Source organism: Hippocampus zosterae, chromosome 11 (assembly GCF_025434085.1).
Source record: "Hippocampus zosterae strain Florida chromosome 11, ASM2543408v3, whole genome shotgun sequence".
Taxonomy (NCBI): Eukaryota; Metazoa; Chordata; class Actinopteri; order Syngnathiformes; family Syngnathidae; genus Hippocampus; species Hippocampus zosterae.
The window spans coordinates 16,091,854-16,118,925 of record NC_067461.1 but is presented as its reverse complement, the minus strand read 5'-3'; the positions used below and the strand labels follow the sequence as shown (position 1 = coordinate 16,118,925).

The 27,072-nt window shown below is 44.4% G+C and overlaps 2 protein-coding genes across 10 annotated transcripts in view; both read left to right on the top strand.

Annotated features, from left to right (window-relative positions):
- Nucleotides 1-9,657, top strand: part of pik3ap1 (phosphoinositide-3-kinase adaptor protein 1) — a 10,070-nt gene extending 413 nt beyond the window's left edge. Inside the window, exons 2-17 of the mRNA XM_052079938.1 lie at nt 1,165-1,596; nt 2,124-2,365; nt 2,482-2,626; nt 2,839-2,981; nt 3,059-3,188; nt 3,886-4,082; nt 4,206-4,353; nt 4,453-4,515; nt 4,601-4,846; nt 4,922-4,975; nt 5,765-5,958; nt 6,032-6,104; nt 6,254-6,421; nt 7,012-7,082; nt 7,186-7,283; nt 9,303-9,657. Of these exons, the coding sequence (XP_051935898.1) occupies nt 1,165-1,596; nt 2,124-2,365; nt 2,482-2,626; nt 2,839-2,981; nt 3,059-3,188; nt 3,886-4,082; nt 4,206-4,353; nt 4,453-4,515; nt 4,601-4,846; nt 4,922-4,975; nt 5,765-5,958; nt 6,032-6,104; nt 6,254-6,421; nt 7,012-7,082; nt 7,186-7,283; nt 9,303-9,420 (2,522 nt within the window). The 3' untranslated portion in view covers nt 9,421-9,657. The remainder of the gene's footprint in view (nt 1-1,164; nt 1,597-2,123; nt 2,366-2,481; nt 2,627-2,838; nt 2,982-3,058; nt 3,189-3,885; nt 4,083-4,205; nt 4,354-4,452; nt 4,516-4,600; nt 4,847-4,921; nt 4,976-5,764; nt 5,959-6,031; nt 6,105-6,253; nt 6,422-7,011; nt 7,083-7,185; nt 7,284-9,302) is intronic.
- Nucleotides 9,658-10,560: 903 nt separating this feature from the next.
- Nucleotides 10,561-27,072, top strand: part of LOC127610154 (sorbin and SH3 domain-containing protein 1) — a 48,077-nt gene continuing 31,565 nt past the window's right edge. For 5 of the 9 annotated variants that reach the window (XM_052079925.1, XM_052079926.1, XM_052079927.1 and 2 more), the window contains exon 1: nt 10,561-10,723. The gene's annotated coding sequence lies outside the window, so the exon portion shown is untranslated. Of the gene's footprint in view, nt 10,724-25,235; nt 25,344-27,072 lie in introns of those variants that run through there. The other 4 variants (XM_052079930.1, XM_052079929.1, XM_052079931.1 and 1 more) reach the window with 3 other exon arrangements.

Sequence of the window (27,072 nt, the reverse complement as noted above, 5' to 3'; positions counted from 1 at the left end):
TCACAAGTTTGTCTGTTGATCGCGCATGGCAGCAGCCCATTAACAAATACATGTCAACTCACTCAGCACTGCCATAAGTGGGAACTGTGATGAAGGTGATTACTCCTGTTGGGTTTCTTTCCCAGTTTGCAAGCACAGAGGTGAACTTGACCTGATTAAACACTTTAATGAGTCAAACTAAATTACTCTGACTGCTGTTGACACAGTGCTGTGTTTGCACTATTCCTTTTGGACTCTCTGCACGGAAATAGCCAACAGTTTGGACATTCATGCTCAAACCACACTCACCTTGACATTCCACAGCCGGACAGCCGGTATGTTGTTGAGCATTACCATGATAAACACTAGCAACAGCTTCATGGACACGAACCTATAATATCGGCAGTGTCACATCATTAGCATAATATTTGTCATGATTACAAGGATTATAATTCATGTTCCATGGTTTGGCTAGATGATAGAGGTTTAGCGCAAATAAACGTTTCCAGTTTTATGAAGTGACATTCAGCCAAAGTTGGGGATTCCACTCTTGGCCTAATTGTGTGGCGTATGCATGTTTTGCTTGCTTGGATCCCCTACCCCCCACCTCCCCACCCCACATTGCAAAGCATGTGTGTAAGTTTAATTGAAGACTCTATATTGTTCAAAGACACGATTGTGTGAATGCCAGTTAAACACCTTCAGCGACCAAACATAAAAAATTTGGACCGGTTCACTTTTGCATAGTAAGTCACTTTCGGAGCACAGTTGAGTAGCCCTTGAACAAGACCCCTTTCTTCTTCTTCTTCTTCTTCTTCTTCTCCACATCATTCCCTGGAAAGTAGTATTTACACAGTTAGACTGAACATGTTTGTTTTGGCTTGTGATTTTTTAAATTTACGGTTTATTACTCCGACTTACTAAACAGAATGGTAGGCCAATTAAGCCAGAACATTTGGGTAAATTGCCTGACATTTCTGTACTTCTGGACATAAACAAACGCATGCATGTATATTTGTATGTATGCATAGTGTGTGCGTGCGTGTGTGTGTGTGTGTGTGTGTGTGTGTGTGTGTGTGTGTGTATGAATTTGAAATTTACAAAATAAAAGGTATTCTAAGTATTCTATTTATAAGGTGAACTGTGAATATAATCAAAAATGTTTCACTTTTTTGCATTCTACAGTGAATTCTGCATCCCTCTCAACACATGAGCTACTAATTCTGCACACTGCTGAGGCACAGGAATGGGCAACATATTTGCAGCAGATCTTGCAGCAGTCCTCGGAGAAGTTCCAAAAAAGCTCAATTTTGCTCTATACCATCGGCCCTGCTGGTCAGCTCCACGGGTGCAACTTCGAAAGTTTCCACACCTTCAAATGCATTGTGCTGCTCCTCACTGGAGGATTCGTAGACTTCATGTCTGAGCCTGAGCCACATGGAGCCCTTCAGAGGCTGCTCCACCCATCACACAGAGTGGTGGCGCTGTTGTGTGGCGTGTCTGAAGAAGACATATCAACACTCAATGGCTTTGAAGACTGGCCCAGTTGGAGGAAACTGCATGCTGAGGATGAGCCCGCTATCTATGTCTCTGCCATTCTGGAGACCATCACTAGCAGTAGGCTGGAGTCTTCATATTTTTATCTTTATTTGTTTTAGTACAGTGTAATTGTGCTAACGTCATTGTTGCCGCTACTGAGCATTTAGAGTTGCTTTCAATTAGTTTTTAGCGGTTACTTAAAAAAAATAGTAGGAGAGGATAATGAATAGAGATGTGACAATACAATACAAAAAACACACACTCAGAAGCAATAAAGTAAAAATACCCTCTTAAAAATGAAACATTTCTAAAAATAAACAGTTTGTCATCTTGTGGTTGTGACTGTGGGCGCACTGTAGCATACTGAGAGCTGTTTCACATAATATGTCACTCGCATGTATAAGAAAGGCTGAATATTTGAAACACCTCTTGGTAATAAAAACACATTTGATTAAATGTACCTTTAAGATATCATTGAATCATTTGGTGTCTTTTGTTTGGTTGATCAAACATTAATCAAAAAACATGTTACAGACGCAGTTTATATGTCATTATTCATGAGTCAATTCTTTGACTCTTGTTGTTTCCTGGTTGTTTATTGAAAGGCAGGCTACAGGCGGAGCGTGTGATCAAATGCGCGGCCTCAGAACAGCTGCACGTCGCCCGAGCCTCCTCAAGGGAGGATCATCTCACCGCAGACATACAGGAAATGATGTCAGGAGAGTGTCGAAAAAGAAACTTGGGGGATGATGAACATTCAACCAAGTCTCTTTCTGTAACCAAGGAAATTAGTCCACCCTCACGCATCAACTGCCTCACTATTCAACCAGCCCGACTTCTGTGTGGGGTAAGTGTGTGGTCATTACATCATGACACCAAGGGAGATATTAAGAGACGAGTTGCCCCAGACATGCATCGTAGATGCTCCATTGTTTCATTCATCTGATTTTGTTTGTTGTTCAGGTGGAGGAGAGCATTTTTATCATCTTTACTGATAGAGTAGATGACCTGTCGTCACCAGAAGTGGAGTTTTCCTCTGGAAATACCCCATCAAAAACAGTTTCATGCACTGTTGTAAATGAGTACACAATACGTCTCACTGCACCCGGTAAGTAATTTCAGAATTCAAGTCCTTGTTGGTTTCTTCACTGACAAAGATTCCAAACTTCAATCTTGTGTTTTAGCGCAACACTGTGGGAAGCCTGTTCTCGTGACAAAAAGTAGAAATCAGTCATCAAATGCGTTCAGAATCACGTTTTGAAATTACTTTTCTCCCCCCCCCCCCCCCAAAGAAATGATGATTGCTATTTTACTTCCTAGAAATGCCTGCAGGGGAGGTATCGCTCACCCTGTGCTCGAACCAATCACGTATAAGCTTGAAGTGTGTCACATATTATACCAACATGGGAGAAGTCAGTCGCTGTCTTGAAAATGCTGCAGATCCCATAAATTTCCTCTGCCAGGTGAGACGTATTATTTATTGAGTCATCATGCTAATCTCCCGGGTTTTGATAGTCATCCTGTTTTGTTCTTCTCCCAGGCTTTCAATTTGATGTCCAATTCAATTGAGTTTTTGGACGAAATTCTAACCGACTCACTCAAATCCAAGATGCCAGCATGTCTTCAGTTGTTTGGGATCAGACAGATAGAGGAGCACAATATGGCGGCATGTAAGTGCAACACACCTCACCTTGCTAATCTGTTCGAGGGAATCCTCATTGAGGCAGATCTGCGGAATTTAACAATTGTCACAATCATGGAGTCAAATTAATCAAATTAGAAATTAGAGTTGTGCTGACCAAAGCCATGAACTTTGCAAATGACTTGGACCACCACTAGATTTGTTCTTTGAGCCCAGCTGTCATGATGACATGTACGTACACACATCAAAGTTATCATGGAGTGTCAGTTGTATACAACATCATGCAACTCCAAAAGGATATTTATTTGCAAAGTTAACAACCATACAGTGTAGTCCAACCAACAAAATAAAGAAGAGCTGAACAATAAAAAGCATCATTTTTCTTCCTTATAGTGACCAATCTAATTAGAGCAAGCATATGATGCAAACAAATGTAATTAGCTTTGAGAATTGAATTGTTTGAATGAAGCTATTGTATGCGTGGGCGCATGAACTAGAGTGCAATTTCGTGTCATGATGGATACATGGGATGTAGCTGCATTAGCAAATAAAAAATGGAATGAAAATAATTGTCTTTGTGAGATCAAAGCTCTCGATTGGGATTTAGATTAGAAAATTGAATGCATAGTGCCGACATAAATAAATCTGTCACTTAACCTTTTACTGGTGAATCCCGGTGAATAGTGAAAGTTTGCCAGAAGGCTAACCAACACTGTGTCCTGCAGATAAGCGCAATGAGGAACTTCCCACGTTGCTCCACTTTGCTGCAAAGTATGGCCTGAAGAAGCTGGTGAGCTTCCTCGTTCAGATTCCCGGGGCGCTGCAAGCTTACAGCGTGATGAACAAGAATGGAGATTATCCAAACACGCTGGCGGAAAAGAGCGGCTTCCCAGATCTCCGACAGTTTATTGATGAATTTGTTGTAAGTCCAGAAATTACATATTCAATTTTTTTCCAAACCACACACACACACAAACCTTTCACAACCAATTGGCATGTCAGAGTTTAAATTAGACTCGTTCTTGTTTCCTAACAAATGGTGCAGACTGCAGATATGCTCAAATCTCAAAAGGAAGATCCAGAGGAGTGTACAGAGGACTACGAAGAGATGTCGTCTACCCAGCACTCAGGTTGTCCCGACGACATATATGTGTCAATGCTGGGCGGAAACCCCGAGTGTGAAGATGATCTATGTAATTATAGTCTTTATGTGATACATTTTGTTCACATTATTCCAAATGACAATGTTGAGCAAGGATTGAAAATATGTGATTTGATGATTTCGCCTGTAGATGAAAAGATGAATGCTCTTGCGGAAAACACAGAGGATGCTATGCTGAGGACGTTTTTTCAAGGTGAGCAACCTTTAAAAAAAATGATATTCTTGAATATCAATGATGTAAAATAAACACATTTTTTTCCTTTTTTTTTTAGTTTCAGCAAAACCTCAGAACAGTGTAGTCCAAGGTGAAAGAGAACAACCTCAAATGGAAAACGCAGAGACCAATGACCCTGATGAAAGTGATAATGAGCTGGACCCATACAGCCTCGCGAGTGAAGACATATATGATACTTTGAATGAAAATAATTGCCACAATGCAGCAGTGCTGTCTCGACCACCAGCCCCAATCCCTAGACCTGAAATTGAGCCTGAAACTGAAAAGCCTGTCACCTATATTTCAAGAGGTACTTCACATCCAAACATTGCCCCTCGTATAATTTTGCTGCTGGTTGACACAACTAACTCTGCACTTTTAACAGTATTTTCAGATAAAGCTACATCCCAAAGTCACATCGTGGCAACATGTCCGCAAGGTAAACAAATTGAGTACAGGGGTATTTCTGAGGTTGAACACTATCTTCTGGTCAACCTCTATTTAGTTTGATTTTAAAAAGCAATTGTTCTCCTCCATTCATTCACCCATCCGTCCAGTTCCTCCACTTATTGCAAGACACATACGGTTGAGACGACAACTATTCACACGTACAAATCACACCTGGACAATTTAGACTTTCAATGAATGTTACATGCATATCTTGGAATGTGGAGGTTAGCTGGAGAACCCAGAAAAAAGAAGGCTGAAGCCGAGATTCGAACCTTGAAACTCAAAACGACGTAGGCAACATTAGTGCCTAGGAAATAATATAAATATAATCTGTTCCAGGTTACAGTTTAACCCACCATCATAACTCTTGTAACAGTTATACAAGATTAAAAATAAATATACCATATCATAAAACAAAACAAAAGTAACAGGGCAATCTTACAGCAGGTATCAAAAGTTTCACACCTCCATCCCAATGCCAGGTTTTTGTGATATAAGAAAATGAGAGGAGTAGGAATCATTTCAAAATTCATTCCAATACTAATATGACGCATAACCGTATATGAAAAATAAACAGCTGTGACGATGTGGTTGCACAAATGTGAACACCCTCTTAACTGTTCACTGAATCAGTCACACTTCCTGTTAAATTGGAATAAACACAAACCTGCCAGTATGCATTAAAAGTGACCCTGATGAACCCCAAATGAAGTTCAGAGATATTGAACACTGTACAACATTTGCTGCATAATTAACAAGGGCCTCTCCCCACCTGCAGGTCAGTCTGCGATGGAGCCCCCCATACCTGTATATGACTTTTTTGCTGGAATGAAGACGCCTGGTCAGAGACAGCTCATAACCCTCCAGGAGAGGGTCAAAGTGGGAGAGATTACTGTGGATGAAGCGGTCCACGAATTCAAAGCTTGGCAGCTGGACCATGAGAGCAGAGCAAGCTCAGTGCGCTATCAGCAGGTTAAACCGTTGGTTACCACGTGTGAAATGTCCATTCATGAGCAATGACTGTTTGTCTGTTTATTTCCCTCAGGATAATCTGAGAAGACTGAGACAGAGCATCAACAGGCGTCACAATGAGAGAGAAAAGACAGGCAAGGAGCTTGGTAAGAAATGTTGCATATGTTATGTCTTTACCGAGGTGAGAATAAAGTGTAACAAAGAAATACAATTTGATGAATTGCAAATTTAGGGAAACAACATTTTCAAGATTTTTAAATAAATATACGGTATGATGCTGTCTGTCTCCTGTCAGACTATCAGATAAGTGCCCCACTGCAGAGAAACTCCTTTTGGGGTGCCACCGTGACAATGGAGTGTGCTGTATATGACGGAACACCCAGAATGGTGCCTCCATCCACCTCAGCCGCTCATCTTATCCAAAGAGGAAGCTGGAAGACAGGGAGCACGTCCAGTATATCGAGTGGGTCTTACTGTTTTTTAGATATGGCGCAGCAGTTCCTCGTGTTTCCTTGGACACACAATAAGGCACAGGTGCCAAACTCCCGTCCTTGAGGGCTACTGTATTATCCGGCGAGTTTTCCATCTCTCCATGCTGCAACACAGCTGATTCAAATGATCAGCTTGTTGTGGGACCGGAGTTTGACATCTCATGCGTTTTGAATATTTTGCCCATTTCTTATCGTGCTACATTCTCCAGGCGCAAATAAAACATCCTGTAAAAACATACTCAGGTTAATTGAAAAGTACGAAGGGAAGTTTTTAATGTTTATTTTGGTTCTGTCAATAATTCACAGCGCGCCCGAACCCCTTGGCCAAAGTCAGCTAGGATAGGCTGTAGCTCACCTCTCACCCTCATGAGTACGAACATTTATAGAAAATGAATTAATGGATACTGTAATACTGCACTGACAGTGTCAGTCAAAAATAAGTAATGTCTTTTTAAGTACTTTATTTTTTTTAACTCAGTTCAATTATTTTATTGGCTTTTCTCGCATTGTGGATGTTTATCTAATGACATTAACGGTGAGTGTGCGTCTTCCTTTCCACGAGGTACTGAGAGCAACAGACTCAGCACTCACAGCAATTTAAGCTACAGCAGTGGGACAGAGCCAGATTTAGAGGTAAACCAGAAAAGGGCTGCAAAGCATTCCCGTCGCCATTTGTTCAAGGTGTTTGTCCACGATTGAATTACAACACAGTATTACGTATTTTGTTTTGTCCAAGGACTCTTTAGAAAATCTCCCTCTTCCGCCAAGACCTCCACGGCCTTTTGACGCTGCTCCACTAATTCCACCCAGAATTCCTAGACACAATTCACAAAGGTTAGTCTTTCCATGAACGCATGCACAGTAAAAAGAATGCAACAGTAAACAGAGCAATATGACATTGTCTAAAAATATACTTGGGAGACATAAAGGAGAATGTCCTGAATACCATGTGCGAGTGTTATGAGACCAGAAGTAAAAACGGAACATGATATGTAGCAGGACCCCTTCTGTGGAGCTAAAAGGGCTTCCATTCATCTGAGAAGACTTCTTTCCTGTTTGATGGGGTTGAGGTCAGGGCTTGTCTGGTTCATCGACACTAACCTCATCCAACCATGCCTGAATGAATGATGCTGGAGATTGTGTTGTATGTGGTGTGCTGTGTTGGTCATTTAGAGCCCCGTTTTTCAACCGTGATTGATTTATTGAGGGATGCATTTTACCTATAAAAAAAAATTAAACAGCACACCATAAAAATGTCGCAAAAAAAGTAGCTGATATATTCGCAGGAAGCTCTTGGAGTTTTTCTGTTGTGCAAATGGTAGCAGGTGAACGCACAGGTCTATTGTATCTTCGACCATCTAATGCACGAGCATTTAATTCTTCTGCCTTTCAGCGCTGGCGTAAATGAACGAATATTTTTGCTCAAATGAAGTGACAGAGGTGCGGCATGGAATTTGACTGATTTGCACGTCCGCTTCATAGTGCAGAGGTCTAACGCGGTAACCGGAAGGGATGGGAATTTTCCTAAGATGGCATGAGAAAGACTCGTCTAAGTTCTCACTACCTCAGTTTTAAGGAGTCAGTCCTCTTTTAAGCCCTTTCATCCACCTTTATTGAGTAACCTGAAGAGAAATAAGGCAAACGTCAGGCCACTCCCTTTTTTCAGGAGCTCTTCCTTTTTACATCCGAATGCATTTGTTCAGACTTAGATGGGATTTAGATGTCCTGGTAAGACTGCAAGGACTTGTTTCTCGTTTCTATACAGAGTACTTAGATTCATAATTGTCTTAATGACAAAAAACGGTGTTATGGGTGTTGCCTTTCTTCCATTTAAGAGAGGGTGAGTGTGTGGTAAAACAATACGGCTCCCAAGAATAAATTGAAGAATAAATAAATGTAGGTTTTAGAAGATTTAATAGACAAGCAATAATTTGAATATTATCGATCAATTAAGATTTAATATATGAAGTTGATAATCATTAAAATATGCAAATTATTAGAGCAATTATATAACAAAAAATCGAATGACTTATAATTTTTGAACATTTCATAGCGAAGCAATCATTCAAACAATAATCACCAAGCAAATAAGATGGAATGTATTGAGTTGATAATCATCAAAATGTGGAAATGATTACAGCATTGAATCTATAAAAAGATCAAATGATTAAATTATAATTTTAGAAAAATCAAATCAAGAAATAAAATTAATAAAGAGTAATCCATTAAAAGGAAGACAATTAAAAATACACAATGATTTTTAAAAGGGCGGAAAGCTTTTAGATAATCAGTGATCAGTTCAGAAAATAGTCGACGAAAAAATTAATTTGAATTACAAAGGAATCATAATGTATTCTGTGTGTGTGACGTGTGTGTTGAGTGCACGCCACAGTCAATTTGTACACAATAACCACAAACACAAAATATTAAGACATTTGGATTTGGCATAATTTATGTGTGCAGCCTGGACGAGTCGCAATCAAATTGCAGAAAAGTGTGGAATTTAGAGTCTTAGGTGAACCTTGCATGTTCTTGAAATGTGAAAGAAGTTGGAGTACCCAGACACAAGTAGGCGATTGGAGAATATGCATGGAGCCCAACTTCAAAATTGTGAAGCAGATATGCAAACAAGAACCGGTTCAGGGTGTCCCCCGCCTACTGCCCAAAGACGGCTAGGATATGCTCCAGCACCCCCCGCGACCCTAGTGAGGATTAAGCGGTTCGGAAGATGGATGGATGGATGGATGGATATACTCACAACTCACAGTGCCATCACATAGGAGCTTTTTTAATGAGATGTTTTCATTCTTGACTGCAACTGCAAGCCAACACACGTGTCACCATCTCTTACAGCACGTCAGATAAGATGTTGCACGAGCGTTATGTGTCCTGCCCTACTCGAGCGCTTCCTCAAAGACCTCCTCAAAGACAGACCAATTCTGCTCCTCCCATTCCACGTCGACTGCGGTGATGGACAGAGCTTGACTTCTTGTGTTCAATCTGGGTTCAGTTTGTGTGCTTTTTGTAATGCAACAGCGATGAAGAGGTTGGGCAGTCATCACTTCAGTTAAAAAAAAGAGATATAACTCTCCACATAGAGACATTTTCCCAGCTTTTAATTAATTGTGAATGCTGTATCATACAGTATCATTTTGAAAAAAAGGTGATTGTACTGTGGAATTAAGAACTTGTTTGGTGTGCCAAAGAAGCATGAGGTTTGTTTTTGTGCTTTGTGTGTGATCTTCCATTGTTATGAATCGATCGTTAATGTAATATACCGGTAGTAGTAGAAAGTTTAATGAATTTCCGTTTGACAGAGGTCCGTAGGTTGTAAATAAGATCTCTCCATATGTCTTTCCCTCTGTCTCTCCCCCTCTCCTCTGGTGCTCTGCAATTTCAAGGCAACGCGCCACCTGGCGTTGAAATGCCTGTCATTACAAGTCCAAAAGAAATTAATGCAATCATTCACATCAAACCTGAATTGTGGACCAACCTTCGTCGGGCCGGATTAAAAAGACCAACGGGCCGGATCCGGCCCACGGGCCGTAGTTTGCCCATCCCTATTAGAGTCTAAATTGTCCCTAGGTGTGAGTATGAGCGCGAATGGTTGTTGGTCTTTGTGTGCATTGTGATTGGGTGGCAAACAGTTCAGGGTGTACCCCGCCCATTGCCCAAAATAGCTTGGATCGGATACAGCACACCGACAGCCCTCGTAAGCATCAGAAAATTAGACAATGGACGGATGAATGGATACTTCACTATATGTGTCTGACGGTCAAATTTATGCAAAAGGCATAATGCCTTTTCACTCTTAAAATAGAACTAAAGCAAAAGGTCACTGTATATACTTCAGACCTAAATCCAGATAAACAACCGTTAGCAATACGTACATTATATGTTCTCTTTTACTCGCACGAAAATCGACTCACCGCGGTCCACATAATGTTAGACGACTTCCGGAAAACTGATTTGAACTTTCACATTAAAAGAACATCTGTGCTGAATGCTTTTGTTGTGAAGGGCTTGTGGTTCTACTGCAGCTTGACGCAGCCGAGGCTTTGTTACGTGCAGTGTGTGTGCGTGTAAGTAAGGGCACGCGCTTGCGCGTGTGCGTGCTTGTGTGCGCGTGTGTGTGAGTGCGCGTGTGTGTGCGTGTGTGTGTGTGTGTCGCGCAAAAAGGACGCTGGTAGACCAGCAGATTGAGCAGAAGCCATCCCAGCACAGTGCAGACTCCACGAGCCATCACAACACTGGATTATTACCAGCAAATACAGGTAAGCACGTGTTTTCATTGGTAGCATCACCGATGTTTTTGTAATGTTTATTTTTTTTTAATATTGTTTGAATTACCTTGCCAACTCTTTCAATAGCTGACTTTACTGGACTGTTGCTAACGCTGCCGCAGCGTTCGCCATTTATTGTTAAATGTCAATTCAGCTTATTTGATCCAACCAAAGCGTTTCTGTCACTTTTGTTTTCGGGACAGTCACTGCAGCAAAGGCAATTGCACACAGTAGAACCAAGAGCCTTTTTAAGTGCCGCATGCCCAGCAGAGCCAATCCACGATTTTATTGCCCACCAACGGCATTAATCACTTGTTAGATCAGACTGCTGCTTGTCTTGTCTTTGGTTCGAGGCTTTAATGGTGATGACATTTTGAGCAAAGGAGAGAATGGGAACATGCTTTGACTCGGCAGTCGAGTCAGGAACATCACTCCCATTAGTGCACACTGTTGAACATTGACAGACCATGTTGATTTAATAGAACTACTGCACTGTAATGTTCTCGAATTAATATGTCAGCAACGGCAGCATAGTGCAACAGTGTTTAGCAAGCCGGTCCACAGTTCTGAGTGACATTTCTGGCCGTTCCAAAGACATACATGTTTTGGTCAACTGAAGACTCAATATTTTTCATAGGTGTGAATGTGAGCATCCATGCTTGGTTGTCTAAATGTGTCCTGTAATTGGCTGGTAACCACTGCAAAGTGTTGCTATCAAGTCTCATGCCCAACGGCAACTGGGGTAGTTGCTCAATAGAAAATGGATGAATTTTTTTGTATCATTACTTTTGAGATTATTACATGAGGGCGAAAATGTCTATCACGAGTTATTTTTCAGGCCCTTGTGTCTCTGTTTGCTCCTTACTACCATGGCTTGATTTATTGCCAATTCCATTACTACGAGCAGTATTGATGTCATACTGTATATGTTCACCACTACCCTAGCTTCATTGTTGCTTTATACATTGCTCTTCGCGTATTAAATTTTCACTTAAGAGTGTTACGTTAGTGAACAGTAGTACACCCCGTATAATGTCAGTAGTCCCTGCTCTTATTGACACAGGAAACCCAAATGTTTAACTACATGCTCTACCAGGACTAACGGCAACATATGACATGGCCAACTGTCACACTGCACACGTGAGTTTAAAAAGATGCCGAAACCTAGAAAATCACTGAATGGCGATCGCTGTGTAGATTAGTTGTGTCATTGGTTCTTTTACATGTCCTTACATCACATGGTTTGTATTCAATGTTTTTCAAATTCAATATGAATGGTGTCTTGCCTCCACACTTTCGAAAAACAGAATAAACTGTCACCCGCCTCATAAAAATTCAAATGTCCCTCAGTCACTGTTTCCACACTCTCATTCCCATTCTTGATTAGATTTTTGCATTCAGTCCAAGTGATGTGCGTAACATGACGCTACACAAGCCCGATAAAATATTAACCTCAAACAAATAATTAATCAAATGGGTCTGAAGACAAATGAAAGCCTGACCTTTTTTTGGTGTGTATTTGCCACATTCCCACCGTCTCTTGGTATAAAGATTTGGTTGCTGGTTTTATGTCCCATTACAGGCCCAAAAATTGGGGACTCGATGAGAGGTGCAAGTTAGCTTCCAATACACTTCCATCCCCTCTCTCTAATATGTCCTAGGGATCCAAATTGTGAATATTTATGTTTCCGGCCTATCTCTCTTTTGCACATTATTTTACTCCTTCAGGGCAACAAATAAAGGTGTGTTCTTGTTCTTATCGCCTGGTTGGACAGAATTAGTGGAGGACCTCCACTGTGTTTATTCAAAAAGAAAAAGCCTTCTATCCATTGCCTTTATCTATCCAAAAAGCATTGATATATGAAACAGTGTTATGTATGCTATTATACTGTATGTTACAACAAATATGTCTTGCTTATAGCTGACATTGACAGTAGTCCATGTAGCAAGAGGGCGACAAGGTGTTTTGCTTCCAAGTATTGACTCAGTGGTAACACAGCAGCGAAAAACACACAAACTCCTACTTCGCAACATGACGTGTAGTTGTGAGTGTTTACACAGAGAAGGGTGCATGTTGGATAGCCGCTGTTCATTTTGTCAAACTAGTCTTACACTGTCATATGCAATTGAAGGCAAATGTTGTCAGCTACTGCAGAAGTGTGTTTATGTTTTTGTTTTTTATTTTTACTGTTCAGACGTGCTCAAAGGCTTTGTGCAAATTATTTTGTGTTGAAGGTTTTTAAACATCCTGCATCATGATTTTTTCTTTGAAAAATATATTGCTGTGTTTAATCAGGACAAGGGGGATTAGCACAAGACCTCTTGGTATGAACCTGGCACAGTTATGAATATTAATGAAACATTTCAAGAGTCACTCAACACCACCGCCCTGACATCCCACCGTGGCTTAGTCTAAGAGGAGCAATCGCTGCAGAGCTTGAAAGTCTAAACTCACTTTTAAAGATTTATGAAAACCATGTACTAATTAGCTGCCCACGTGTTTTGAGCTGAACCGTTTTTAAGCATAGTAAACATTTAGAGTTGTAGTTGCATTTCTTAGCTGCTCGTACATTATTTGCGGCGATGTGAGCAGTATGATGATTGGGATCCATGTCATCTCTGTGAGAGGCTGTAAACACATTGAGGAACAGTGCAAAGATTCATTGAAATTTCAGAAATAGATGGAATGGAAAGTTCCAAATAATGAGCGCATTGACAGAATTTTGGAATGATGTGGATGCCACGTGCAAACAGCAGGCTTCCGTTTTCATTGCATGTTAATGTTACAACAGGTTACTTAGCAACCACCTCATCTCCCCCTTGTCCGCTTTCTCCTTTGGGTGAAGTGGCGAGTGAAGTGTGATGCTTTTTTTTTCATGAAAACAAAGTGTGCAAAATGCAATTTGTGCTTTGATGATGGAATTGAACAGTGCCAGCCTCCAGTGCCACACCCACCCGCCCATCTGCTCTACTCTGTTACAAGTCAGCAGCTGATGGAAAACAACCGCGTCAGTGCAGCTGCTGGAAAATATTTTAAAAAGAATAAGCATGTGAAGTGACTCATCATCACGTAAACCACAGTAATCAATGTGTGAGTGATACATTGCAAATGTCTAACTCACTTTTGCTGGTCCTCACTCCGAGACACTCATCACCATATGCAGATTTTCTTTCTTGTAAAACATTGGAAGCTATAAGGTAAACACAATTTTTGTTTTGAGACTTTGCTCATCCTCTTTTTCCCCATCAATAATAAATCCGTACATCAGCAGTGGTAAAAATAAAAAGTGGTTCATTCAATTGTTTGTTTTTCGGTCTCACGCGAGAAATAAAATCATTTTAGGCTTAGATGAAATCATGCCACAAGACTGAGTTTGGTTTTAATATGTAATTGGTCATTGGACCCAAATGTTTGGTCACGATCATTAATGTTAGCTTCGGACCTGCCACAGTCAGTCAACCGAGACGTATCCACATAGTTCCTCGTGTATCATTGCCCGTGGTCGACAGAAGAATGAACATTGCAGTGCTGTTGACGTGATCTGCGCTTTGATCATCTCAGCAATATGTAATTGTCCATCTTATTACAGGAGTGAGTCTATGATCAGAAGTTTAGGGGTGCTTACAGTTTTTGTGCCAGAACACATTCGACGGACGGGCATTGCATTCGATTGGCAGGACACACACAACCACACACACAAACACACACACAGACACACACACACACACACACACACACACACACACACACACACTCACAAAAGAGGTGTTTCATTGATAATGGGCATCCACTCAGTTAGGTTGCAGTAGCACATTGGCTTTAATGTTAACACATTAGCGTGTCCAAAGTGTGCTTCTCTCTTTGCAATTCAAAAAGGAGTGTGATACTGTCTGACCACCTTTAATGTTTGTAGCTAAAAAAAAATGTTGGCTAACACCTACCTAACAACATAAGCAATAACTATGATCAGGCCTGGTAATGATAAAAGTCTACTGACTGGTACAAATGTAGAAATTTACCACAAGGTTTAAAGCAAGGTAAGGCTACTCACTCAAATTACTCAATCTGGAGGACTGCATGTGGATGCGTGGATGTTCTGTGAGAACAGGATCCATCCATTTTTGAGTTAAAGGGAGGTGTATTTTTGTCGTTGTTGATAAAATATTACATTTCTTACAAGTACTGTATGATTTTAACACTTCTCTAGCTTGTTAACAATACGCACATACACTAAATAAAATCTTAAAATATCTCAAATTTTATTTATTTTTTTTTTTTTTGGGGGGGGGGTTCATTTACCGTATCTTAGGGATGCTTCAGAACTCCCCAAAAATTATCTAGAGACACCCATGTCTTATAGTAAGGCTGATAAAGTGGCCGTGGCCCAGACTGACCGTCATCTAAAAAGCTAACTTAATGCCCATTACACCCATGTGGTCCATTTTTAATTGTAATTTTAATTGTTTGTTAATTGAAAAAGGAAAGCGCAATGATACATGTTATGTTATCCTCCTAGGGTGGCATCATAAACAACAGAAATAAAAGCAGATGAATAAGAACACCTCAAGTCTCACAAGATTTGCTGACAACTTGCAGTGAATGTTGAAGACTTTGTACCCTTCACGCTATGCATTTTATATGTAATAGCAATTTTGGACTGATTTCTGAAATCAATCTTTTCCAATCAATTGCCTATACAAGTGGCTGAATTTTTTTACTGGGCCAACCAAGCAAAAAATAAAAGATGTCAACAAAGTAGCGAGCCAAGTGTGTGGCGTGACCAAGGAAAGCAATAAAGATTACAAAAGAGCTACCAGGTACTCTGTTTATCTCCATTACTGCATCTTTCCAAGATTTTATTCTTGTTGTGAAGTTTCATCATAAGTCATAAATGACTATTGTTATGGGTGTGATTTACGACGCCCCCACGAGAAGAGAAAATGGACATTAAGGTACAATACTGCACTTTCTGAAATACCTTAGGTATTACATTTAAATGGGAGATTTGTGTCAATACCCAGAAAACCAGGCCAATACTGATTGAGTTGCCTGTTGTGTTTTGATGCAATGACACAAGTCAGACATGGCGTGTGTTCCTCAAATAGTCAAACAGAGACCCGGTGTAGTCCCGCCATGAGCCCATTTCACACGAGGATAATCTCATAGCGCTTAAAATTGCTGGATTATCACATTGCTATTTAGATTCACGTTTAGCCGCCATATCCTATGACTCAATTATCAAGTAGGCCTGCTGCACAAAGTTCTCCGGGAGTTATATTAGGGAACGTGCTCAGAGCTTCCATTCCATGCATCAGACAAAACATCCAGCAGAGATGAGGAAACTCTTGAATGGCTCTCACAGACAAAGACTGAACATTGCCACTCAGCCGATGTTCAGTATGCCCTATGAGCTAAGTCATATGGAATCCGACCACAGCTGAGCTTGTTATCTTGTAACGGCATCAAACAACACAGTGAGCATTGCTTCACAATCACCCGCTAAGTTGCAGTCTTTCATCCTTTTCATATTTTGTCCATTGAACTCATTTTTCTTTTTAAATTCAGTCATTTCAGTGTCACGTTCTGTCCGAAGCGATAGTTATCGCTTCGTGCAGAACAAATGAAATAAAGGTTGGATCCCCGGAGAACAGACAACGAAAAAATCTTGTCAACGAAAAAGTGTCTTTAATGACAAAAGAACAGAAAGAGCCCGACAGGGAAAAAACGGTAACACAAAACGCTGGTCAAATAAGGACCAGGAAATAACAAGAAGGGTACTCTAACAGAAAACGCTCGCGGAAAAACAACACGACGCGAGGAGGACCTGAATTTGGCGGAGATAAGAGCAATACAACGACTAGGAGCAAAACGCGAATAACGGCCGTAAGGCAAAAAGGCAACGGGTCAATTGACAAATAGCGAGATCGAGCGCGGGTGCAATATGGCACGGCATGGAATTCTCCGGCAGTGAGATGACTGCCGGAGTCGCTTGATAAAGGCAGGTGATCAGCCCGAAATTCACAACAGGTGTGCAGTCGGGGAAAAGAAAGCCCGCCCCCTGCAGGCAGGCACGGAACGTGACAGTACCCCCCCCTCAACGGACGCCTCCCGGCGGACCTCCCGGTTTGGAAGGATGAGCGGTGTGGAAGTCGCGCAGAAGGGACGGGTCAAGGATCCAGGAGCGAGGCACCCACTGCCGCTCCTCAGGCCCGTAGCCCTCCCAATCGACCAGGTATTGGAAGCCCTTGCCCCTGCGCCGAGAGTCCAGGATGGCACGAACCGTGTACACCGGGTCACCGTCGACGACCCGCGGAGGGGGCGGCGGCGTGGGAGGAGGAGCCAAGTCACTGGAAGAGACGGGTTTGAGAAGGGAGACGTGGAAGACGGGGTGGACCTTCATGGTAGGAGGTAGACGGAGCCTGACAGCAGCCGGGTTGATGACGGCCTCAACCTCGAAGGGACCAGTGAATCGAGGACCCAGTTTCGCCGAGGAGCCGGCCAGGCGAAGGTCCCGAGTAGCCAGCCATACCTTCTGCCCCACCAGATAGGAGGGGGCCGGGCGCCGACGACGATCCGCGATTTGACGATTCCGGGACGCCGTGCGGGACAATGCCGCCCGGGCCTCCCTCCACACACGATGGGCCCGCTTGAGATGATGCTGGACGGAAGGGACCTCCACCTGCCCCTCCTGTGACGGGAACAGCGGCGGCTGGTAGCCGTAGGCAGACATGAACGGTGACCGGCCGGTTGCGGAGGAGACGAGGGTGTTGTGCGCATACTCCACCCATGGCAAGTGGTCGACCCATGATGCGGGACGGTGGAGACACACACAGCGGAGGGCCGCCCCCAGATCCTGGTTGGCGCGCTCCGCCTGTCCGTTAGACTGGGGGTGGTAGCCGGAGGTCAGGCTGGCAGTGGCTCCGAGGGACCGGCAGAACCGCTTCCAGACGCGAGACACGAACTGGGGCCCCCGATCAGACACAATGTCCGTCGGAATGCCGTGGAGGCGGAAAACGTGTTCGACCAGGAGGTCGGCGGTCTCCAGCGCCGACGGTAACCTGGACAAGGGCACAAAATGAGCCGCCTTGGAGAAGCGGTCCACGATCGTGAGCACGACCGTACGGCCCCGGGAGGGGGGAAGACCCGTGACGAAGTCCAGAGCGATGTGGGACCAGGGGCGTGGCGGAACGGGCAACGGTTGGAGCAATCCCGCCGGAGGTTGACGGGAAGACTTGCCGCATGCGCAGGAGGTGCAGGCCCTGACGAACTCCGTCACGTCGCTCCGGAGCTCCGGCCACCAGAACCGCTGGGAGACGAGTTGCACCGTCCGGCTCACCCCCGGATGGCATGCCACCTTGGATCCATGCCCCCACTGCAGGACCTCCGAGCGCAGGGACGGAGGCACGAACAGTCTCCCCGCCGGACACCCCGCCGGCACCTGAACCCCCTCCAGGGCAGTCTGGATCCGCTGCTCAATCTCCCACTGGACGACCCCCACGATGCACTGAGCAGGGAGGATGGTTTCCGGGGGCCGGTCCCCTCCCGTGGGGTCGTGGAGACGGGAGAGGGCGTCGGGCTTGGTGTTCTTCGACCCGGGGGAGTAGGTGAGAATAAAGTCGAACCTGGTGAGAAACAAGGCCCACCGGGCCTGACGGGGGTTTAGTCTTTTGGCGGTACGGAGGTAAGCAAGGTTCTTGTGGTCGGTGTAAACGGTAAAAGGTTCCTTTGCCCCCTCGAGCCAGTGCCGCCACTCCTGCAAGGCGGAGACAACAGCTAACAGTTCGCGGTTGCCCACGTCGTAGTTGGATTCGGCCGCTGTGAGTCGGCGAGAGAAGAAGGCGCAGGGGTGCAGCTTCTGGTCGATGGGCGAGCGTTGAGACAGCACCGCCCCCACCCCTGAATCCGAGGCGTCCACCTCTACAATAAAGGGAAGATCAGGGTCAGGATGTTGAAGAACAGGGGGACTGGTAAACGCCGCCTTTAAGTCTGTGAACGCAGCGTCCGCGGTGGAATCCCACTTGAACGGGGTCTTAATAGACGTCAGGCGGGTCAAGGGGAGCGCCTTCTGGCTATAGGCCCGGATAAACCGTCTATAGAAATTGGCAAACCCCAGGAAACGCTGCAGTTCTTTACGATTAGTGGGAACCGGCCAGTTCGTGACTGCCTGTGTCTTGATGGGGTCTGCTCGTAACCTACCCCGCTCAATGATAAACCCCAGAAAGGAGATTACGGGAACATGGAATTCACACTTCTCTGCCTTGACGAAGAGCCGGTTTTCTAATAGGCGCTGTAGCACCCGCCTAACATGTTGCTTGTGCTCCTGTAACGACCGGGAGAAAATCAATATATCGTCCAAGTAGACAAAGCAGAAGATGTTGATCATGTCTCTTAGCACGTCATTTATGAGGTTTTGGAAGACGGCAGGAGCGTTAGTGAGACCGAAAGGCATCACTAAGTACTCAAAATGGCCTAGAGGGGTCTTGAAAGCGGTCTTCCATTCATCTCCCTCTCTGATACGGACCAAGTGATAAGCGCTGCGCAAATCTAACTTGGAGAAAATGGTGGCGGATTGCAATGGGGCGAAGGCGGAATCTAACAAAGGAAGTGGGTATTTATTCTTTATGGTTATCTCGTTTAACCCACGATAGTCGACGCAGGGTCGCAGGGACTTGTCCTTCTTTCCCACGAAAAAAAACCCCGCCCCTAACGGTGAACGCGAAGGTCTAATGAGACCTGCGGCGAGCGAGCTGTTAATGTACTCCGTCAACGCCTCGCGTTCAGGCCGAGACACCTGATACAGCCTCGAAGTCGGCAACGGAGCGCCCGCCTGCAGGTCTATTGCGCAATCATAGGGGCGGTGTGGAGGTAAGGAGCGCGCGCGGTCCTCGCTAAAAGCCCCCTTGAGGTCCCGATAGCAATCCGGCACTCCGTCAAGGCAGATATCCTCGGGGGGTGTGACGCGTTTATACCCCCCGACGGCTGACTGTAAACAGTGCTGATAACAGTACGGACTCCAACTATCTATTGCTGGGCGCGCCCAGGAAATTACGGGGTTGTGTACCCTAAGCCAGGGTAACCCAAGGATAATAGGAGCGTTGCGGGACCGCATTACCAGAAAACGCCGATGCTCGACATGGTTACCCGAAAGTTGCAGTTTCAATGGCTCCGTTCTGTGCGTAACGACCGCCAGGAGACGCCCATCGAGATCGCGAACCCGCTTTCTATCAATAAGCTCCTCCAAGAAACAACCCAACTCGGAGGCGAGCTCGGTGTCCATCAGACAATCGTCTGCTCCTGAGTCTACCAGGGCCCGAACCCGCCTCGACCGGGAGTCACCAAATATCTCCCCCTCAAGTTCCAGTCTGTTGGGGTGTCCCGATCGCGCGTCGGCTTGTCTAGGCTCGGGGGTTAACGCGCGGGATCGTGACTCACAGTACTCGGGATAGACGTGAAAAGATGATCCCGGAAGGCTGGTTGTGGCGTGAGGAGAGGTTTGGGTGTTGTCTCTGGTCGTACGACGGCTGGCACGGCGACTTCCTTCCTCTCCGCCAACGTCCTTGCCACCCAGCTGCATAGGTTCCGCCGCGGGTGCCGTCTCCCGGAATACTCCCCGATGTTCCTCACGATGTGGAGAGTGTCGATACGGGAAACGATTTTCCCCACGCTCCCGGCCCCGCTCCCTCAAGCGATTGTCCATGAGGAGAGCGAGGTCAATCAGCTCCTCCAGGTCGGTGCTGTGGTCGCGGGTCGCCAGCTCGTCCTTGAGCTGAGAGTTCAGGCCGCGTCGAAACAGTCCACACAATGCTCGATCACCGTATCCGCTCTGTGCTGCCAGAATCCGGAACTCGATCGAGTAGTCGGCGACCGATCGTCTTCCCTGGTGGAGGGCAAGTAGCCGACCCTCTGCCTCTCGGCCCCGCACGGGATGGTGGAACACCCGGCGAAAGGCTGTCACGAATTCAGGGAACGATGATCGGAGACTCGGCTTGGATTCGCTGGTCGCAATCGCCCATGACGCCGCCGGACCTGTTAACAAACTCATGATATAGGCCACTTTGGCAGCATCATTAGCGTAGGCAGACGGCTGTTGGTCGAATACGAGTGAGCACTGGTGAAGGAAGTGACCACACTGCCCATGCTCACCCCCATAGCGAGGGGGGTGTGGAAGCGATGGTTCCCTCGACATAATGGTATGAGAGGGGAACGCTTCCGGGGTGGCTGGATGGCCCCCGGAGGAATGGGGTCTCCGTTCCTCCACCCGTGTTAGACGAGGCTCGTAATCGTCGAGCCGATGAGCCAGCATGGAGACCGCGCCTCGGAGTTCCGAAATGGCTTGGCCCTGCTGACTCATCTGTTGCTCTTGTCGTGCAAGAGCGGACAATATTTTTTCGACATCTGCGGGATCCATGGTGGCCGGAGAATTCTGTCACGTTCTGTCCGAAGCGATAGTTATCGCTTCGTGCAGAACAAATGAAATAAAGGTTGGATCCCCGGAGAACAGACAACGAAAAAATCTTGTCAACGAAAAAGTGTCTTTAATGACAAAAGAACAGAAAGAGCCCGACAGGGAAAAAACGGTAACACAAAACGCTGGTCAAATAAGGACCAGGAAATAACAAGAAGGGTACTCTAACAGAAAACGCTCGCGGAAAAACAACACGACGCGAGGAGGACCTGAATTTGGCGGAGATAAGAGCAATACAACGACTAGGAGCAAAACGCGAATAACGGCCGTAAGGCAAAAAGGCAACGGGTCAATTGACAAATAGCGAGATCGAGCGCGGGTGCAATATGGCACGGCATGGAATTCTCCGGCAGTGAGATGACTGCCGGAGTCGCTTGATAAAGGCAGGTGATCAGCCCGAAATTCACAACAGGTGTGCAGTCGGGGAAAAGAAAGCCCGCCCCCTGCAGGCAGGCACGGAACGTGACATTCAGCCTTGTTTTTGGCACTCCATGTTTATGTATATTTTATTGTAGGAAACATAAAAAAGGGATTTGCCACACTTTCTCATTCAGCACATCGTGCTGCTAATACTGGTGTGCCCACCTTGGGCACCTGGGGTCAGTATAAAGGCCAATTCATACTGTAGTGTGTCGGGGAGGCGATAAGCGTCAACACCAATGTCTCGCGATAAATAAAGGAATGAGCTGAGCCTTTTCTACATAGTGCATGTAATGTATGTGGGCAAGGGCGACGCAATCGCTGATGTACTTCAGTCGCTCTCGCACCACGAGCGGTCACAAAATGTACATTTAAAGAAGAGCTGTTGTCAGCTACAACTCACATCCAAGCACTTCGCACACAGTTTGTTTGTCTACATGGGTTGCTGCAACGTTTGTGTTCCAGTATCTGTTGTTTAAAGGGTTATAACCAGAGATGCACAAAGCACACACTTTAAATTGAATAATGCATTCCAGTTTGTTATTGCGCTTTTGCGCACTAGAAAAATGGGGCTCATTAGTCATCTTGACTGTGGTCAGACTACGCAGCTTCATTATTAAGTCAAGTTAGCCGTGACAAATATTGTTTCTTCCAACTTTAAAATAAATGCTAAGTGAAGCATTGTTATACATGTATAGTTCTCCTTGTCACACTTTTATTTTGAAGCCTCACGGCGCATTGGGTAGCATATGAACAGCTCTTGTTGTGGTGGCTGGCTTGAATACCGATATTTTTGCCGTAATAGATGGTGGCTGGTGAATTTGGTTTTCTCTTAACAAATTCCCAACATCGTCATATTATGCTGTCTTATTGTGGGCAAACTTAATACCACGAGTGAACCCACTCAATTCACTATATAGACAAAAAACATGATGGTCTTATAAATATACACATTTTTGGATGAAGTTTTTATGTTGTCAAGTAGTAAACAACCTATGGGCTATGGGTCCATGATCCATACTGTCACTCTTCAAGTATAGCCTGGAGGTATCGCTGAGAATAAGTAGCGCCCTGGTTACTGTCAGCTTACTGACGTTCTTATTGCGCTGTCTCTTAAATCCGAGCAGGCCTGTTAAAAGCTTGGCTTTGGAAACAATGTTTGTATTTCGTCCAAAGGAGCCAACTGCAGTTGTCGCCAGAACAAGCACATCTGCCATCATGGTGTTTTGTAACCCTGAAATCTGGTCATGATCACGTCCCAAACTTACCATGGACGCGGTGACTATCTGTTCGGCTCTCCAAGCAGACGGAGACACATCTATCTAATGTTGGTGTGTTGCAATAGACATGAACGCAAAGACAACTTGTCTTTAATGTCCTCAACAAACCTCAAAATAAACCCTCAAGTGTGACAGATAAATTCATTAAACCTGCTGCTTCTCATGTTACTATGATATTTTAACGACTGCGGTTTTAAAGAATTCATTGAAGAGGTGTCCATGCAGATATACTTTAAGCTCTTTCCATTATCAACATGAATATGTAATCCTTCTGTGAGGCCTATAATGACATGTTACATACATTTCCTTTTATGCTGCAGTTGTTTGAAAGGAACTTCAAATAGCTTGGTGGAGGAATGCGTAGAATTCCCGGCTGCTTTCCAGGGTGGAAGCTGTTTATGGAAGAGAACTGGGAGGGCGCGGGAGAAGGCAGGGGGGTGATTCACAATTAGGAGGATAAGCTGCTGCTCTGCTGCAGCCTTTTCGAGCCATGTTTGGAGCTGTTTGGTGGGATGCACACACACCGCTGCACAGTTTCTCACCTATCTGCCATTCGTTGACAAAACAGAAGTCCACGGGTGTTATATAACATCCATGTCTCTGTCTATTTTATAGATGAGTTTGTGGTGTTTTCTGATAACCTCATTCAGAGATGAGCGGGCATCTCACGCCCGCAGTCTCAGAGCGGATTCACCTGTTGCAATGTTTTTTCCAATATTTTTTGTGTTTTCGTGGGGGGGGGGGGGGGGGCAACACGTTACTGGAGGTCTATCAGCAGTTTTTGAAGAATTAAACCTGCCCCCACCCCCAACCATTGTTCCCAATACATTTGAATGCCCATCTCTTTTGAAAGACAGACTTTGTTTAGTTATCTATGGGCAGAGTATGTGGAATAAAATCACACAGTCATTAGATTTGTGCCATCCCTCTAGCCAGTTTTGTTTTTATGGAAGCTCACTTTCTAGTCTTACTACAACCTTGACAGATATACATTTGGCAATATCATTAAAAAACATGTACTGTAGTTCTTTGTTTGGAACACAAACTACTTTTTACATAGTCATAATAAATGGATCATACTGATGATGATGGTGTTGATTACATTTGTTTTCACTGAGCATTATCACTTCAAATTCCAATTCAAGACTTTATTCTGATAAGATTGGACACACTAAACTGTCCCAAGTTGTGATTGTGAGTCTGAATGTTTTGTGTGTGTGCGTGTGTGCCTTGGCTTTGGCTGGCAACAAGCTCAGCATGCCGACTACCCGAAGACAGCTGGGTTAGGCTCCAGCACGCCCCGCGACCCTTGTGAGGATAAAGCGGATCAGAAAATGGATGGATGGATGAATTTATGGATTTATTTATTCGTTCATTTATTTATTTATATTACATCAGCTGCATCCCACAATCAAGTCTTATCTCAAAGTTTTGACGTCAATGCCTTGTAATAATCCATCCATCCATCCATCCATCCATCCATCCATCCATCCATCCATCCATCCATTTTCTGATCTGCTTTATCCCCACAAGGGATGCTGGAGCCTATCCCAGCTGTCTTCGGGCAGTAGGCAGGGGACACCCTGAACCGGTGCCACCCAATCGCAGGGCACACAGAGACAAACAACCATCCGCGCTCACACTCACACCTAAGGACAATTTGGAGTGTTCAATCAACCTGCCATGCATGTTTTTGGAATGTGGCAGGAAACAGGAGAACCTGGAGAAAACCCACGCAGGCTCGGGGAGAACATGCAAATTCCACACAGGGAGGCCGGAGCTGGAATCGAACTCGGTACCTCTGCACTGTGAGGCCGATGCGCCAACCACTAGCTCACCGGGCCGTCCACCTTGTCATCAAGTTTTTATTAAATTTCATTTTTTGGTGGGGGAGAATAAAAAATTAATTTATTGAGAAATATTTAGTGTTTGGAGTCGCTCTAAATTTCATCCAACACCATGAATGTGTATGCTTCATGGTGATAATGTAAATAAAGTAGCAGACCACTTCGACTGTGAACAAACTATTTTTAACCGGAATGAAAATCCATCTTCTCATTTAGCAACATACCTAGCATATATCAATTAGCATACAAGCAATTGTAGACATAATAGCCGTGCATCATCTTGACAGAGGGTACGGAGGGTTTAATCTCAGAGCAAACACTTTATGTGGGAGGGGAAATATGATTGAATGTGGCGGTCTGCATGCATTCTGCAGAGTGGGTGCCACATTCTCAGGTGGCATGTGGTGACAGGTCCATCTGGGCACACCTGCTATCAGAAACAAACAGACCCCCTACAAAGTCAAGGTCAAAGCTGGGAAGCTCTGCTCAGATCCCCTCAGATTAGCCAGACGTCTCAGGAGGCTTCAGAAGGTCTTGACACATGCGGACAGTGAGCTGGACCTAGCATCCGTCTGAAGACAAGCTTGTCCTTCAACGTGTAAGTAAAGATTTGTCATGTTTATGATTGCATAAAATATTTTGGGGAGTAGATTTGGGGGTAAAATACATCTTAGTTCATGTGGACATTTGGATTCATTGTGTGCGTGGGGTTTGCTTCCCATTTCCCAATCTTTTTGGCAACTTAATTTGTGTTGTTTGTTTCTCAATAATCCCAATATAATCTGCATATCATGTCAATTAATCCAGTTTTTCAGTTACCCCAATTTTCATTTTATATATGTAGGCCTTAGTGATTTCTTATTTTAAATTGAATAGGTGAACCTTTTTCTAGTCATCTTTTTTTCTTTCTTTCTGTCACCGACGGTTGGCCATCCTACAGCTTCTGAACTAGTCACTAGTCATTTCCTCAGACGGAACAGATGAATCTCTTCTGAGACATCTCTTCCTAAAAAGGCCAGGAGTAATCTTTGCTCCTCTGTGTTTATACAGCAAACTGAACGGCGTGAGCTTTCATCTCGCCCTTTATCATTCTTTATACTTTGGATTCACTGCCTTGGCTTCATGTGAGGATGTGTAAAAGTAACGGATGCCACTGGTAGACGTAGTGAAGTCATGAAATGATAGTGTTGATACTTGGTTTGACTTGACTCGGCTCTGGCTTACCGTTGAACCAAGGTAGGATAAGCAGTAGACCAAGAGGAAATGGGGATGGGAAAGGTTTCTGTGTCATGTCCCCTTGAGATGTTTTTGGATTCACTTCAACCCCCTCATATCCATTCAGGCAATTTAGCCTCTTGCATATGACAAGTTGAATCTACTGTAGAACCCTGCCTGTTGTTTGTGCTCGGTCCTTTGTTTGGGGTTTTAGGATATAAGATAAGATGTTTTTTATTTGTCCCACATGGGGGAAATTTACAGTCTCGAGCAGCAAAATTGGGGCTGGGGGGTAGAAAGAAGAAAAACAAAGTGTTAGCATTCACAAAAATAAATGTTTCAGTTTTAATGTACACCGTTCAATTAAGTGCAATATATAGATAAGTTGGCTGTGCTCTTTACAATTATTTTTCATGTAATTTTATTTTTATTTATATTCTTTATTTATATATATCTATTTGTATATTTATTTCTTTATTTTTATATTGGCGGGTCAAACGAGGTAATAGTTTGCCAAGCTGTAGTTGAGGTAGGTCCACTAGAACTGGCTGTGATTTAGTGCAACGACCCCTCCCCAAACAACTCGTGTGTCTGTGCCTTTTCTTAGAATTTCAAATGGGGAAAGTCTCTTAAATCAGCAGTGCTGGATGTGCTCAAAGGGAGGCCCGGGAGAGTGATGGAAGTCTTTCAGTGTTTTAACACTGTTGCCCTTGGTGTTCCCTCTGCATGCAACACTGGTGAAGCTCAGAATAACACATGCTGAAGGGGACATGTGTAATTTCTTCACAAAATGCGATCAATCTTGTCCTATTTTAGGCGTTACATTTGACCCAGGATTTTTATTTATTTTTTTTCAAAACACTCAGGGGTCAAACCTGTATTCTACTCCAGCGTAGCTTCACTTCCTTCCAGTTCTTTCCGGTGTGCCTCATTTCTGAGTCTGATTATGGTTTGAGCGGCCCGGTAGTCCAGTGGTTAGCACGTCGGCTTCACAGTGCAGAGGTACCGGGTTCGATTCCAGCTCCGGCCTCCCTGTGTGGAGTTTGCATGTTCTCCCCGGGCTTGCGTGGGTTTTCTCCGGGTGCTCCGGTTTCCTCCCACATTCCAAAAAA